Genomic DNA, 14,404 nt, shown 5'->3' with positions numbered 1-14,404 from the left:
GCTTTAAAATTTAAAATAACTGTGGAGTATTGGGAAGTCTCCCAGTCACAAGATTTAAACCTCAGCTAAGACCAAATCTGTACAGCAAAGAGCTTTCTGTTTTGATTACAAAATGTGTGAGACAAATATTTTTCTAGTAACAGAATAAAGTATATCTAAAGATATTTGTAGGGATACTTGACATAACTTGTGTTTGCTTTTAAATAACAGTTTTATTTAAAGAAATGAATCTTCTGAAAAGGGTAAATGCATTACCTGTCCCAGCTGATGTAATGTACAAAGGTTTGAAAAGATGAAGATAGGGTTGTGATTCTGTGTTCTGGGCTTACTGAAGCTGAAAGACACTTATTTTTGGTTTTGGAATCAGCAGGAAATAGTTTGGTATTTAATCTGAATAGCTGAAGATGTACTTAGCATCCTGTGGCAAATGAGCTGAAGGGTGGCTAATGTTGTCCAATTTATTTAAGATGGTTGCAAATAAAATACCAGAAAATCTGCCCTTTGAATCATTTTAACTGCATTGAATACTTGTTTAAAATTTCTCTGTTCCTTTTATAAAAGGGGACCATGTCAACGTATTTCTTCCCTCTGACTTTATTTCAATTGAAAGTGGTAAAGGCTTTGCAAACTGTACTGTGGGTTCTTTGTTTTGCTGTTTGTAGATTTGTTAGACTCGTTTGTTAGTTTGAAAGGCAGAAGTTGCATGTTTATTCAGCAGTATGGCTATGGGCATTGCCATAACCAGCTGTTGCTCTTTGCAGTTCATCCTGCGTATGAGAGTTCATAGGCAGTCACAGAACAAGAAGCATGTTCAGCCAAAATGAGAGGTGAACGCAGCTTGCTTGTGGCTTAAATCCTTATTCTGGAGGAGCTTCTTATGACCTTACGCAGATATATTTCATAGAACATGTGTTCTAGATCCAGTACCCTGAGTAGGAAAGTTATTTATAACGTTCTAGTAAGACTTCTTTTTTTTTTTAATATGAATATGCAGATGGATCTAGAAATTCTCTGCAACTCACAACACTGATAGTTCAGAGGCTATCAGAAAGTGTTGCAGTATCGTAAGTGGATGTGGACTATTGGGCTAGACAAATTCCTACCTGAGTAAATTGAAAAAGCTTGTGTGTGTGTGTGTGGTCTATTTATACAACTGAAGAAAGTGGAAATATGTGAGACTGACTTTGCTTTCTTATTATGTTCAGAAGGTTTTTTGTTTTTTTAAGTTAAAAATCAAAATACTGTATGTGTTTCAGCATTGTACTTTGAAGTGTACCTAAATCTGCTTTTTAACAAGTAAATTATTGAGGTGCAAAAAGCATCTATTAATCTGTGGTCAAATTATGTTTGATTAAAGAAATACTTTTCCCATTGTATTTTTCACCACGGAAAGAATGAAAGCTGGAGGAGAAAAACAACCAAACAAAAAGCAGTATTCCAGCTTCAGTTTTTTGTGCACTACTGAACATGACAGCTTTAATAGCAACTTATGGTGTAAGAAAAAGTGGTATTTTTTTTTCTTTAACTGTCAGTTGTAGATGTTCCTTACCCTCATCTCCAGACTGGGGAAAGCCAAATCTTTTTATCTTTCTCTATCTTTGCTCCATCAACGTGCTCAAAACTATTTACTATGGAATTCTTCCACGGATTTGTTCAGCTTAATACTTGGAACTCCATCTTTCTAGCCCATATAAAAATATACAGTGTTTGTAGTTGCAAAAGACAGAGGCTTCGTGTACATATGTTTAAAAAACAAACAACAAACAAAGAAGCTTCTTTTATCCTAGACTTTCAGTATATCTTTTAAGACTTCTTAGTACATCGGGTTTCTTATTCAGATTCCCTCCTCTGTCTCTCACCGTTTCTTAACTCAGGTTGAGAATTGTGTCACTGGGTAGCATCAACTGTGTGGGAACATGGTGCAAAAGTAATGCAAAAACCATTCAAATAATGGAGTCAGTCTTGCAATACTTTGGTGTCTCATTAATAAAAACAAACGATTGTCTCCAGGGCACGTAAAAGGGTTAATGCTTTTTGCTTTATATGCTTTTGCACTAGGAATAATGTTGCGTCATAGAGTGTTAAGTTTTCAAAGAGTTAAAGTGGGCAGGAGAATGCTTTCAGCAATGCTGGGCATGCGCTAGTTGACCTTTGCACACAGTAGATGGCTTTCCATTTTTCTTTGAAATAAAAATATTTGTCATGATACAGTTTAAATGAATCAAATGAGGCTTCAAATTATATACAAGCAGAATAATTATTTTGCATTAAATTGCAGCTTTCACTTCTGCCTTTCTGGTATAATTCAGTTTTAATGCTCATCTAAGCTCTAATGTCTCTGCTGTAAATTTGGGCTGTTTAAATCAGCTGATGTTTAGTGTAATTTTTTGTTATGTGTTAAATGAAGGAAGTCTTTATATGTGTAGGGTAGCTAGAAGATCAAGTTCTGTAACCTGGAGAAAAAAGAGGGAAATCAGAAGGTATGATAAGCAAAGCTCCTCACCAGTGGGGTAGGGTGCTGGGAAAAGCTTCCCACCTGCTGTTCAGAATGTGTTCTTCAGTTGCTGGGTTGTGATGAAGTGGGAACACTTCCCCATCTTTCTGAAGGCAATGTGTTGGAAGTAATCATTAACGATGCAGTGAAGTACACAACTATGTAGCACAACGAGATTTGGAAGGGAAGCATGGCAGTGCTATGGTAGGTTTTATGAGTAGTTGACTGTGGCTGTGTGTCAGTGAGTAGGCTGTTCTTCACATACCTCACATATGTAGGTATCATCTTTCTCTCCAGATACTTAGGAGAAGTATCTTTCAAATAATGTTTTAGATTGCTGCAAATAAGTACTTCAGCTAAACCTTGTCCTCCTGTATGTGCATTAATTCCTAGAAAGTATCTTACTGGTGACAAGTTGAGTCACAGCAATAGAAGATGACTTGTTGTTTTCCTATTCAGAATGATTTAGATATCTGAACTTATAATCTAATATGCTTTTCTTGGCTTGTGCAAATTTTCTTAATGATTTTGAGTGAATTTGAGCTTTCCAAATACACGTGAATTTTCAAATACATTGAGGTCTTGCCAGTGAGCCAAATAAATCAGAATGGTTCTTTCAGGTAAGGGATTCTGAAGGGGGTTACTGACAGGCTGTGCTGGTAGGATGACAGACACGTGAAGGAATAAAACCAATGAACAGTTAGATGGTGATAATATTTTCTTCTAAATGAGAAGTACTTCTTTTCACTTTAATTTGCTTGTAACTTTTCCTATAATTGCTTTTAGGGAAACACAGTTTATTTAAAATTTTATTTTTTATTTTTTGCAACAAAGAATATGAGTTATGAGTCTGCTATAAAGGAGGATCTGGGTATCAAACACTGTGTTTGAGGGAACGGCTGTTCAGTAAGAATACAATTAAGAGCAAAATACCAAAGCAAGAGCTGATTAAAAAACAGCCACCCTTTTTTTGGATGGAGAATGATCCAAGATTTCAGAAATGATGTCTGACTGTTTTACTGGAGGAACTTCCGATTTCTTGAGAAGAAAAATATATCTTTAGATCTGATTTTCCTCTTCAGTGTTTCCCTCTGTGTCTCCAGAGAATATGGGCAGGCTGAATTGCTCCTCTAATTCAATTAGATTACCTTTGTGGGAGGAAGAGGTTGTCTGCAATTGTATGAAATGTGAGAACAGTGTTCATCTTGCTGAAGGAAAATATGCTGATTTTTTTTATTTTATTTTTTAAACCAATCACAGAAAAACAGCAGCACAGCCAGACTGAGAGGGACGGCTCTGCCTTGGACTTTTGCCTTAATTCATTCCCAAAGTATTGAATTCTTAAGAACTGGCCTCAGCTGTTGCTGCTTACTCTTTACATACAGGGCATGCTGATTGTGGATGTGGTGCCAAGGGTTAATTACTTGATACGTTCTGTGCTTCTCCACTTCCTTTTCTCAGAGATGGAAAATCCTCTAAGGAATGAATACAAATGGCCTGCTATGTACTTGCATGCGTCCAGAATTTGCTCATCTGAACATCTACTCCTTTTTCTTCCATTTGTGGCTTTTGCTTTTTCTTCTTTTCCTGAAGAGCCACTGAAGCCACAGATGTAAACTGGTTTAGTGGAAGCAAATGTGCCTTAGCCTTGGCAGCTTGTTGTGCCAGAGAAACTGGACAGCAAGAATTGGGGTGAATGCTGCAAGGGAACAGCAAAGACAGAAAATGCCACCAGCACCAAAATACAGTAGTTCTTCCTGTGTACCCAAACATGGGTCTGCATCACTGTGCTTTCCACAACTGCTACACTGGAGCTTATAAACTTCCTAGGAGTGTTTGTAAATCACTTATTACATACTGTGGCTGGAAGTCATTGTAGTGCAGATCCACAGAAAGGGAATGCAGGCTACTGTGTACTTCTGGTTTGGGAATGTACTTTGGCATCGTCGTTAAAGTAAGATGTTTAATAACCATGTTATTTATGTGATTTTGTGGTACCCTTCTAATTCAAAGTGTGCTATTAATGGATTACCACTACTAAGGCAAAGCAGTGGTACTCCACTCTCCAGTGATGTATGATTTTCCTGCTTGTGTGTGCTTTGTGTCTGTCCTGCAGTCCTTTCGGTGGTGTCTGGCTGTGTGCAGTGTAGCTGTTCTGTCACCCTGGAAGTGTCCTGAAAAAGTGTCTGCATAATCCTACTATCTTGTCTACTCCAGAGTTGCACAAGGTTTGCATGTTTTTTAAGTTATTAAGATTTTTAGTTACTGAACATCTATATGGAATCATCAAGATAGGCATGAAACATTTGGAATTTCTAATGCTGTGACATCTGAAAGAATAATTTCTGGGCCACTCTAGCACGAAACATTCCCAGCAATTTCTAGAGCACTTCTAAATCTAATGAACCCTTTCTTCCTCAAGTTTCTCAGCACACAGAAACTTGATAGATATCTTTGCTGCTAATGCCATCTCACTTGTTTAAATAGGCTTAGCGATCAAAGTTGATGACCTGTGTTTCGGACTGAGTTGGAAGTTAGACATAAAAGACCAAAGATTGAAGAAGACTTTTTCTGTGCCCAGGAAATGTCTCAGCAGCGCACCCACAGTCAGAGGCGTCTTGAAAGAAATCATGGTTTTCTTCAGTTATATACAGCATGAGCACACTGTGGCCTTAGCTTTTCCTGTTGGGGTCCTCAGGTTTTTCAGGCACCCTCTGTTCTTTTAAAGGAGCGGAGCTGTTCTGTCTCTTTGCTATGCAAGTGCTGTGAACATGTAGATTGTTGCCTCTGCAGGCTTGCTAAAGGTCTGTCCTGCTCTAGCTGATTCCTACTGCTGGTGACTTGAGAGGCTTTAGAGTGCAAACTAATTTTTTCTCTATGAATTCCGGTTCTTCAGACACTCCTCTGTGATTTCCCCCCCCCCCCCCCCCCCATAATTTCTTTTTAAAAGCAACCAAAAAAAAAAAAAAAAGGAAATGGAAAAATTACTTAGTTTTCAAAGTGGGAGAAAAGATACATTAAATGACAACTATGTTGTAGGGTAGGTATATTAAATCTCAGCAGCCTTTAGTATGTTGAGGGAGGAAAAAAAGCCCATACTTCTTCCTAATTTAAAGTATTAGGAATACTAAAAACAGTCCAGCAAAACACTTGAATAATCCTCACCGTGGCAAGTAGCTCGATTGTTCCTGGTACTGGTGAAAGGCAGTGCTCTGGCAGCTTGGAGGAATGAAGTCCTCTTTTTTTTATTAGCTGGGCAGGTTTCCCAACACACACTGCCTGGTCAGCCTGCTTAAACCCTGAAGAGAGAAGGATAAGCTTTCTCTAAGGATAACAGGCATTTCAGTTTCCACAGCTCACATAATTCTCGCTTCTATTTGGAGGTTGCCAATTAGTGAAAAGTGAAGGAAGAGAGTTTGCAGGAAACTGCAACTCTAATCCAACAAACTTGCATCACAGAAGGACCACCTCGCTGCTCTCGGCACATTCCAGCGAAGCTATGCCAAAAGGGCTGTGAGCCGGAGCTAGTGTGCACTGCACTGCAAGGGTGGAACCTTCCCCCAGAGCCTCAAAGTAAGGCACTGGGAGCAAACAGTGCTCCTGCCTCCCTCATTTTCACCCCCGTCCCCTCTCTTGCCCATTCTCAAGCAGGAGGCAGAGATGTCTTCATTTATCACTGGCAAAAAACTGCACAGCCTTTTGTGCTCGTATGCTGGGTCTTCCAGGTCTGCAATAACTGAGTGCTTAATCTGTGAGGACAAACACCACTTACTCAATGGACAGATCTGCAAGTTGAGCTCTGATCTCTGCAAATTTATTTGCACTCTAAATGCAGAATTGTTATTCTATATGCTCTGCTCACCTCTTTCAGATGTAGACAGCGATCAAATAATCAGAAATATCATGCAATATTTTTTATTTCTTTTTTTTAGACACGTGTAGTTGGAACTTCAGGACCTCCAAACCAACTAGTGCAAGACTCTATGCTACAAGCTTGAATATCAACAATGCAAGGGATAATCCGATTTGTGGATGCCATCCTGGAGCAAGTACACCATGGTATGTTTCAAACCTGTTTTTGAGCAGGCCCTACGTGAGAGTGGTGACACAGGGGCCATGGGGCTGCTCAGGATGGGTTTGCTCAGTGTTTTCTGGGAATGCCATCAGGTACCAATGCCAGCAGTGCTGATAGAAGTGGTGTGGGACAGCACCTGGGTCCTTGCTGGCAGGAGGTGGTGTATCAGCTGCCTGCACACAACTGAGCACCACATGGGAAGAGCTGGCAATGCTGTCAGTACTGATACCTTGGTTTGATACAGGTGGTCAGGCCATGCTTCCTATCAGAACCTTGTGTGCAGAAGGCCACAGGGCTGTGCACGATGTGGCCCCTTTCACAAGAAGGATTCGTCCTTCAGCCTGCTCCGTATGGCAGATGTTACTTTGTTTCAAAGCGGGGTGAACGGAGCACATGGTTGCACCGTGATGCACGATAATGCCGTTAGAAGTCCGATCTGATGCGTAGGAGTTTTCCGATACCTCTCCCAGCACCTTTTGTCCCGTGTCAAAGTGCACCTCGTTGAAGGGGAGGTATTGTGTGAAATGTGCCTGCGTGGCTGCTGAACGGATGGGTCCTGAGATGCTTAACATGGATGGCATCTTCTGCCGCAGCTCCAGCTGAAGCACCGGGGAGGGAGCGGGCCGTGTTTCGAGGTTCTTCCCACCGGGGTGAGGCCGGAGCCGCGAGCCCCCCCGGGCGCGCCGCCCGAACCGGAGGGGTCCGGGTTCGGGTTCGGGAGGCGGCCGAGCGCTTCCTGCCGCCCCGGGCCGCGGCTGCGCCTCGCCCTCCCCTGGGCCCGGCGCGGGGCTCGGCAGGGCCAGGCCGGCCGCCGCCTCCCCGGGTGTCCGCCCGGTGCCCGGGGCCGTGCCCGCGGTGCGGGGCCGTGTCGGAGGGCGGCGGGGCGCGCGGCTGGCGGTGGGGAGCGGGAAGCGCGGGGGGTGCGGGGGCGGGGGTGCGCGGCTCTCGCTAGCGCTGCTTGTGGTCACAGCCAGGCAAGCTCGCATCCCATCTGGATCGCGCTCGCTCTCTCCCTTCTGCTTTTCTACCATAGAGTTGCGCTGGAAACAGAAGATAGAGGGAGTGTAGGAGCTCGCCATCTCCAAGCGATCTACATTGGGAAAAACATGGAGTCCGCTCCGGCAGCCCCCGATCCAGCAGCCAGCGAGCCGGGCAGCAGCGGCTCCGAGGCGGCCGCCGGCGCCAGGGACACCCCGGTGAACCTGGAGCCCGCCCGGAAAGGCGATGCGCCGGCTCCGGTCCGCAGGCAGAGCTACTCCAGCGGCGGCGGCAGAGGTAGGAGACTTGGGGAGGGGGGGGAGGGGGCCGGGGGAGTGGGATCGGGGTGGGTGGGAATAGGAAGAGGGGGGCAAGAGAAGGGGGAAATGCGGCGATTTCATCCCCCGGGGTGCCGCCGGCGCTCGTGGCAGCCGCGCACGCAAACGCGGAGCGCTCCTACCCCCTGCCAAACCTCGCAAACTTTTATCGCTTCTTTTAATTGCGGCGGGAGGAGGGACGGAGGCGATGAAATACCGAGTGGGGTTCGGCGCTCCCCTCGCGCTCCCGTTCGCTGCCCGCGGGGTCCGGATGGGCACCGCGCTCCCGAAATTACATAATTTATAAATATATAAAGCAACAGCCCCGAGTGCGAGGATGCGAGGGAACAAACTTTTAAAGCTGCAGTGTCCTTCCTGCCCCCCGCCCCCCTCCCGGCGCGGCTCCGTTTGACAGTTTCCCAGCCGGTGCGCTTCGCCGGGTCGCGGATGGGGGGATCCGCGGTTAAAGGGAGCTCGGCGCAGCGGGGAGGACCCGCTCGCTTTCTGCGTGCCGTTCTCCCCGGGTTCCTCGCCGTGCTCCGCGCGGAGCGGCCGCGCTCGGGGCCGCCGTTGTTCCGCGGAGACGCGCAACTTCAGAGGGGGCTCCGCCGCCGCTCCTCGAGCGGAGCCCCCGGGAGCCCCTCCCCGCCCGGCCCCGGGCCGCTCGCACCGGAGGGGGGGGAGGAGCGCTCCGGGGGGGGGGCTCGGCTCGGTGCGGGCGGTGGCGGAGGGCGACGGATTAAATAAAGGCGCGCAACGACGCCCGCGGCCGCCGAGCGGGGCGCCGGGAGGTGCGGGGCGCCGGGAGCGGGGCCGTCCTCGTTGTCGCGGGCCGGAACATGGCTGACCATGTGCCGCCGGGTGTTTTACTGTATTTTTCCCCGCTTGGCCACGCCCCCTCCGCGGGCAGCTCCCGCTCGGGGACCCCGCGCGGTGCGGGGCGGCGGGGGGCGGCGGCGCCGCGGGCGGGGCCGGGCGTGCGGGGCGCGCGGTATATTTAGCGCTTGAGAGAGAGGATGTGGCATGCGAGCGCCTTATGTAACGGGGTTAATGAGAAACACCGGAGAAACGGCCTCTCTCTGGCGGGGAGTTCTCCGGGCGCTCGCGGGGCCGGCGGCTGTTACACAACGGGCGGGTGCGGGCAGATGGTGCCGCGGGGCTGCGGGGCCCGGCCCGGCGCTGGCGGAGCGCGCCGCGGGGCGTCCGGCAATTATGTAACGCTCGGTCGTCGCTGCCGCCGGGCGAGTGCGGGACGGCGCCGGGGCGGCCGTGGGCTCGGAGCCGCGAGGCCGCGGCGCTGCTGACCCGCTGACCCACATGTCCCCGATCCCGCGGGGCGCTGCGGGACGGGACCCCGCTCCGCGCCCCGCTCCGCCCCGTGCCGAGCCGACCGGGCACGGCCGCACGCGAGCGGCGCCGGTGTTATGTAACGCGCGGCTGCGGCGCGAAGGTCGGCGGTGGAGATGGAGCGGTGCGAGCTCTGCTCCCCGCGGTGTGCGGGGCTGCGGGATGGGAACGACGGGGTGAGGGGAGGGGAGGAAAAAGAAATGTTTGGGTTTTTTGGGTGATGTAATGGAGTTGGCAGAAAATGCGAGTCTACTCCTAGAGTGCAAACAGTGAGAATATCGGAGCTGGCGTTCTAATGTTGTAGAAATTACAGTATTGGGAATAAATTGGGCTACACACTGCACAGCAGGAGACTGTGGGACTGAAAACACAAAGGTACAAATCTGGGCAGGAAAACATCACGGTGGTCGCATTTTAGTCTCCTTGAATTTGGTGCTCAATGGTGATGCAAGGTGGTCCCTGCAGACTTGGATTACTTAGTAGTATTATTATTGTTAATTGTTGAAGTCAAATTTTAGTTCTTGCCTCTTTCACGTGGTTCTGGATTTCCTACAGCCGCAGCGTAACCTTACTGTGTGTCTGGTACAGGAGCCTGTAAGTTTGTGTATTCAACTGTGCATGAGTGTAGGAATTTTCCTGCTTGGGCCATGGTTCTGCAGCGTGATCCAAACCAGCAGCCCCATCCAAAGCATCAGCCCTGGGCTCTGGGGCAGCACATAGACAGGAGTGGTGCCATCAATACAGCTCCACGTGCACACAGCTGTCTGTCTGCAGGAATCTTTGTTTGACTCAGCACACCCTTCAAAACAATAGGAATGTTTGGTTTATGCCCCTTATTTTCTTTCACGATCACATCTACTTCAAAGCTGCTCTGATACTTCAAAACTGGTGACAGCCAGCTTATATGAAAAGGGGAAAAAGGTGAAGAAAGAGCTACTGGTGAAGAGCAGAGCGGGACAGTTTGCTGTAGACTGAATTCTTAAATGCAGCTGCAGTTACTCACACAGTGGTGTTTCGAAGTACCCAGCTCCCTATACACATATAGGGTCCACCTGTGCTTGATTCTTATTTTGCTGAGGTGTTGTGTTCTTTGTGTCACTGCATGTAATGCTGAACTGAAAACATCAATTCAGGAGTTACCAAAAGCACCTTTCACACTGAGAGTTATGATCTGGTTTATTTGGGATATAGGTATGTGTACATTGGTGTGTTGCAGACATTGTACTTTGGTCTGATATCGAAACATTATTGGAAAGATGGCAACGTTAATGGAAAAAGCAGAAAACTTTTGGAAAAGCCTCTTTTCTCCTCCAAGGGATATGGTTGGTGTTAACGCTGATTATAAAGGTTTCCTAAGAGCAGTTACTGTGCAGCAGGTTTGATCTCAGCCTGTGCTCGTGTTCCCATAGGGCCTGTAGTTCCCCATGATGGGCAGAGGCAGTGCTTGGCTCAGTGGCTGTGGCCTCAGCCTGAGGCTCTGAGCGCTGTGTGTTGTCCTCTGCCGGTCCTGGTGGCTGTGCAGCTCTCCCCAGGCTTAAGGCCTGATGTTCTTCTACCCATCTACTTAAAAGTAGGCATAATTGAATAAGCGATGTTTTAATAGAAAACGATTGTCTCATAAAAAATGAGAAGTATGTAAAAGCTTTCTAATCTGATAAAAATGCTCTGGTTTTGGCGACCTTGGTCTCAGTCAATTGAGAGGATGTTTTACAGGGAAAAAAAGTCCTGAAGATAGCATTCAAATCAGCAGAAGATGCTGTGTTTGAGTATTGTTATGATGCCTGATATTTACTAACAGGAGGCTGCAGCTGTGTAGGTTCCTGTGGTTCTCAGTCACATTATCATGCTGTTGAGCTGCTGTTGATTATTTTCCAGAAGTTTTCTTCGGAATTTAATATGTCACCTTGTCAGCCTAATCCTTTTCTTTCCAATAGATTGGGTGGTGGTGGTGATTTCTGTGTTTAATTTTGATTTGGGTGCTGTTCCACAAGTAGGGATATGACAGCGTTAACAGTGACATCAGTAGGTTTGTTTTATTCTTTTCTTCTAATCTTCTGCTGCTGGGTTTTCTCCACTTCTGTGTTCTGCTCCGCAGAGTATGGCTGTACCAAAAGCTGACGTGTTGTTTTGGGAGGCCTCTGAATTTTTACGAATTTGGATCCGTTGTGTAGATGCAAAGGGCTGCCTTTGTTATCACCAAAGGCTATTCCACATGTGCTACTGGCTTAGTTTGTTTTGGTGTATGATATGCGGAACCCTTTAAAGGACAACACTGTTTTAAATGCTTGTAACACAGGAGCAATAATAGCAGCAGTGTGCTGTTCTCCTAGGAACAGTGCAGCTCCTGTTTCAATAAACCGTAACCCATTCTCTTACTTTATTTGCTTGAAAAATATCTCAGGAGCTCATAAACCAGTATGTAAATACTGTTATCATTCAACTAAGCGCTGTAATTTTACTAAATAAAGAATGTGTTTTGTAATGGAGATTAACGGGCTGTGTGACAGTTTCAGTTTTGATACAGCACTGCATTTGAATGGAAAGGGCAATTTCAGCTTTGGGAGGTTGTCTGGTTTTTCTAGTATTTGTTTTCTAAGCTGCAAAAATGCGCACTGGGAAAAATCTGGAATGTCTCAATTGATCTCGGTGGATTTAATGTGAGAGCTATCCCAGTGAAAAAAGCAAGGAGAGAGAAAAGCTAGTTCTAATTTATACTGCTATCTATATCTCCCTTGAAATTAATTCGCGTGCAGGTGATCCATTCTGTGCTGAAACGTGGTTGAAGAATGACTTGTCAGTGGCAGGCCGTTGGAGAAGGGCAGATGTTAAGAAAAAAAAAATAACTAAAAAAAGAGGGTATATCTAAACGTAGTGGCAAGTCTGGGTCCTCTGTAGCCTCAGGGTTGCTTGCAGATGGTGTTTCCTGGCTTCTAAGCCTGCAGCAAAGGGTCCTGCAGTTGGAGGCTGGTGGCAGGCAGCTGGATAAGGCTGGGAAGGAGATCATCAGGCTCAGGCAGGTCGCAGGAGCTGTTGGAATGATGTGCTTGGACTCGGGCCCTTGCTCTGTGTGTTGTATAGGCAGTTGTGCAGCAGTCATATGTTCATCCTGGACCTTTCTTTGGCTGCATGCATCTACTCACCCACCCTGGCTCCTGCCATCTCTGATCCACAGGGCAGGATATGTGCAGGAAGCCGATAGCTGCTCAGTGGTGCTGAGTCTGTCACAGTGCACCTACATCCAGCCTGGGCTCACTGGAGACCTTATGTTGTTTTTGTGAATTTCTCCGGCTTTGGTAGGAGCAAAAGTTAATACAGGTGTGAAGTCAGAGAGACCTTAAGGTGGGGGAAGCTTTTAATGCTTCATATGCGGAGTTCTGCTGTCCTCTATTCTTCTTCTCATTCTTATTTTATTTTTCAAGTATCTCATGTCTCTCTTGTGAAGGCACTCTATGCGGCCTTATTAATCCCTTGTGGAAGTGTAATATACAGAGCTGTAAGTTTTAGGATTCAAATATGCATGTCCATACAGCTGGCAGATGATTTGTATCACATGGATCCATGGAGCACTGAGCCTGAGTCCTTGTGCTGTCACTACATCCGCTGCGCAATTTGCATCGTAAACTGATTGAACTTCAGTTTAAAGGCTGTTAGCTTTTCTGGCTGCCCTGTTCTGACAGAAGGTTTTTCTACAGCTTTACTGTTCAAGTGATTAGAAGGCTTCTTCTAACTAAATACACCTGTGACCTGGTCTGTCATTTCTTCAAATAGTGGTTATAAAATCTCCTTGGACCAAAGATGAGAAAGAGGCTGGAACTGTTCTTGGTAGCTGGACTAGCATACTGAGCTCTGTTCTCTGACTCATGGCTTAGATCTTCAGCCTGTCTGTTGTAGATGGTCTCTGCTGATAGAAACGCCAGAATAGCCTGAGCTGCACGTTAGGAGGAGTTAGTTGTATAATTTCTTGAACGTGAGGGTTGTGAATTATTTCTCATACTCTTATCTGAGGGCTCATCTGGGCATGTTACATGTTCAGCAACGACTGAGCTCTTCAGAGACTGAAGGTATTAGGGTGTGTACTTTTATGAAGAAATTGCGGGGCTTATTTTACGGCAGTTTAATCTCATAGTTTAGCCTCATTGCACCATTCATTTGGAAGGATCCCCAGGTGTTTTAAACTCTATCGGGAACCATTTTGCTTATTACTGAAATCCAGCCACTTCTAGTGTGGAATCTGACAGCTGCTTAATGGTGCTCAGCCATGCTAAGCAGATCAGAACAGAAAGTGAAGAATACCATACCTGATTGAAACACTCAGAGGGATTTTAGGTACAGATAATATAATTATCTACATTGGAATTGGGTCAAACAGCGCTATTCCTGTACAAAATTACTAGGTATTTTCAGGGACTGTGTATGGTCAAGAAATTGGTTTAAAATATCTTCCTGAAAATTGTACCTGCACCAGTGAGATAATCGAAGATCCTGCTGCTTACCCTATTATGATCACCAGTCGCAGTATTATCAGTGTTCTCTTTGGGTATTTCTGTGTATGTGAATTGTTTGGTCTGGTGATGGTGTGGGAAATGTTACAGAAGAGAGGAGAGAACTGGGTTGTCGGAGGTCTTCCTTTGTGAAGCAGATTTCTGTGCAGCTCTTCCTTCCAAAGAAAGCATTCTGTGATGTGTACTGATATTAACAGAAGTTTTCACGCTGCTTGTGGAGGTTCTGTTGGTACTTAGGCCAGGAAGGAGTGGAGTGCACGTTTTCCATTGTCCTTTCTTTGGGATAATGTGGGGCTCTCTTCCAGTTGTCTTCAATTTCACTTCTCATATGATCTTGAAAAACAGAATGTAAACAGAAGGTCTGTAAAGATGCGAAGGAACAAATGTTAAAATTCACGATCAACTGAATGTGCATAAATGTTCCAGTCATCACAACTGACTGCAGAGTCTTTCATTTGTAATTTAATCTAATAATTTCCATGCACTGCTAAAGGAACACGCTATGAAGCTGGCAACTTCTGAGAAATTGCTGTGCTGTTACAAACAGCGTTTGAGCTGGCATTATAGCAGCATGATAGATAGGGAGATGGAGAACAAAGTTAGCAGTTGAAACCGAGCTGAGAAATTGCTAGCAGAGTGTGAGAAAGCGGGGCTGGATTATGATAACCTCCCTGGTAGAATCAAATTAAAC

General features: G+C 46.2%; 1 protein-coding gene across 2 annotated transcripts in view; it reads left to right on the top strand.

Annotated features, from left to right (window-relative positions):
* The first annotated feature begins 7,483 nt into the window (after positions 1-7,483).
* Positions 7,484-14,404, top strand: part of RORA (RAR related orphan receptor A) — a 339,131-nt gene continuing 332,210 nt past the window's right edge. The window contains exon 1 of one of the 2 annotated variants that reach the window (XM_015872508.2): positions 7,484-7,844. In XM_015872508.2, the coding sequence (XP_015727994.1) occupies positions 7,676-7,844 (169 nt within the window). In that variant the 5' untranslated portion in view covers positions 7,484-7,675. The remainder of the gene's footprint in view (positions 7,845-14,404) is intronic. The other variant, XM_085515032.1, reaches the window with a different exon arrangement.

The sequence above is a fragment of the Coturnix japonica genome, chromosome 14, assembly GCF_054131305.1.
Source record: "Coturnix japonica strain WE chromosome 14, WE-NBRP24, whole genome shotgun sequence".
NCBI classification, from domain to species: Eukaryota; Metazoa; Chordata; class Aves; order Galliformes; family Phasianidae; genus Coturnix; species Coturnix japonica.
The sequence above is the reverse complement of the archived record's forward strand: the minus strand, read 5'-3'. Positions and strand labels throughout refer to the sequence as shown.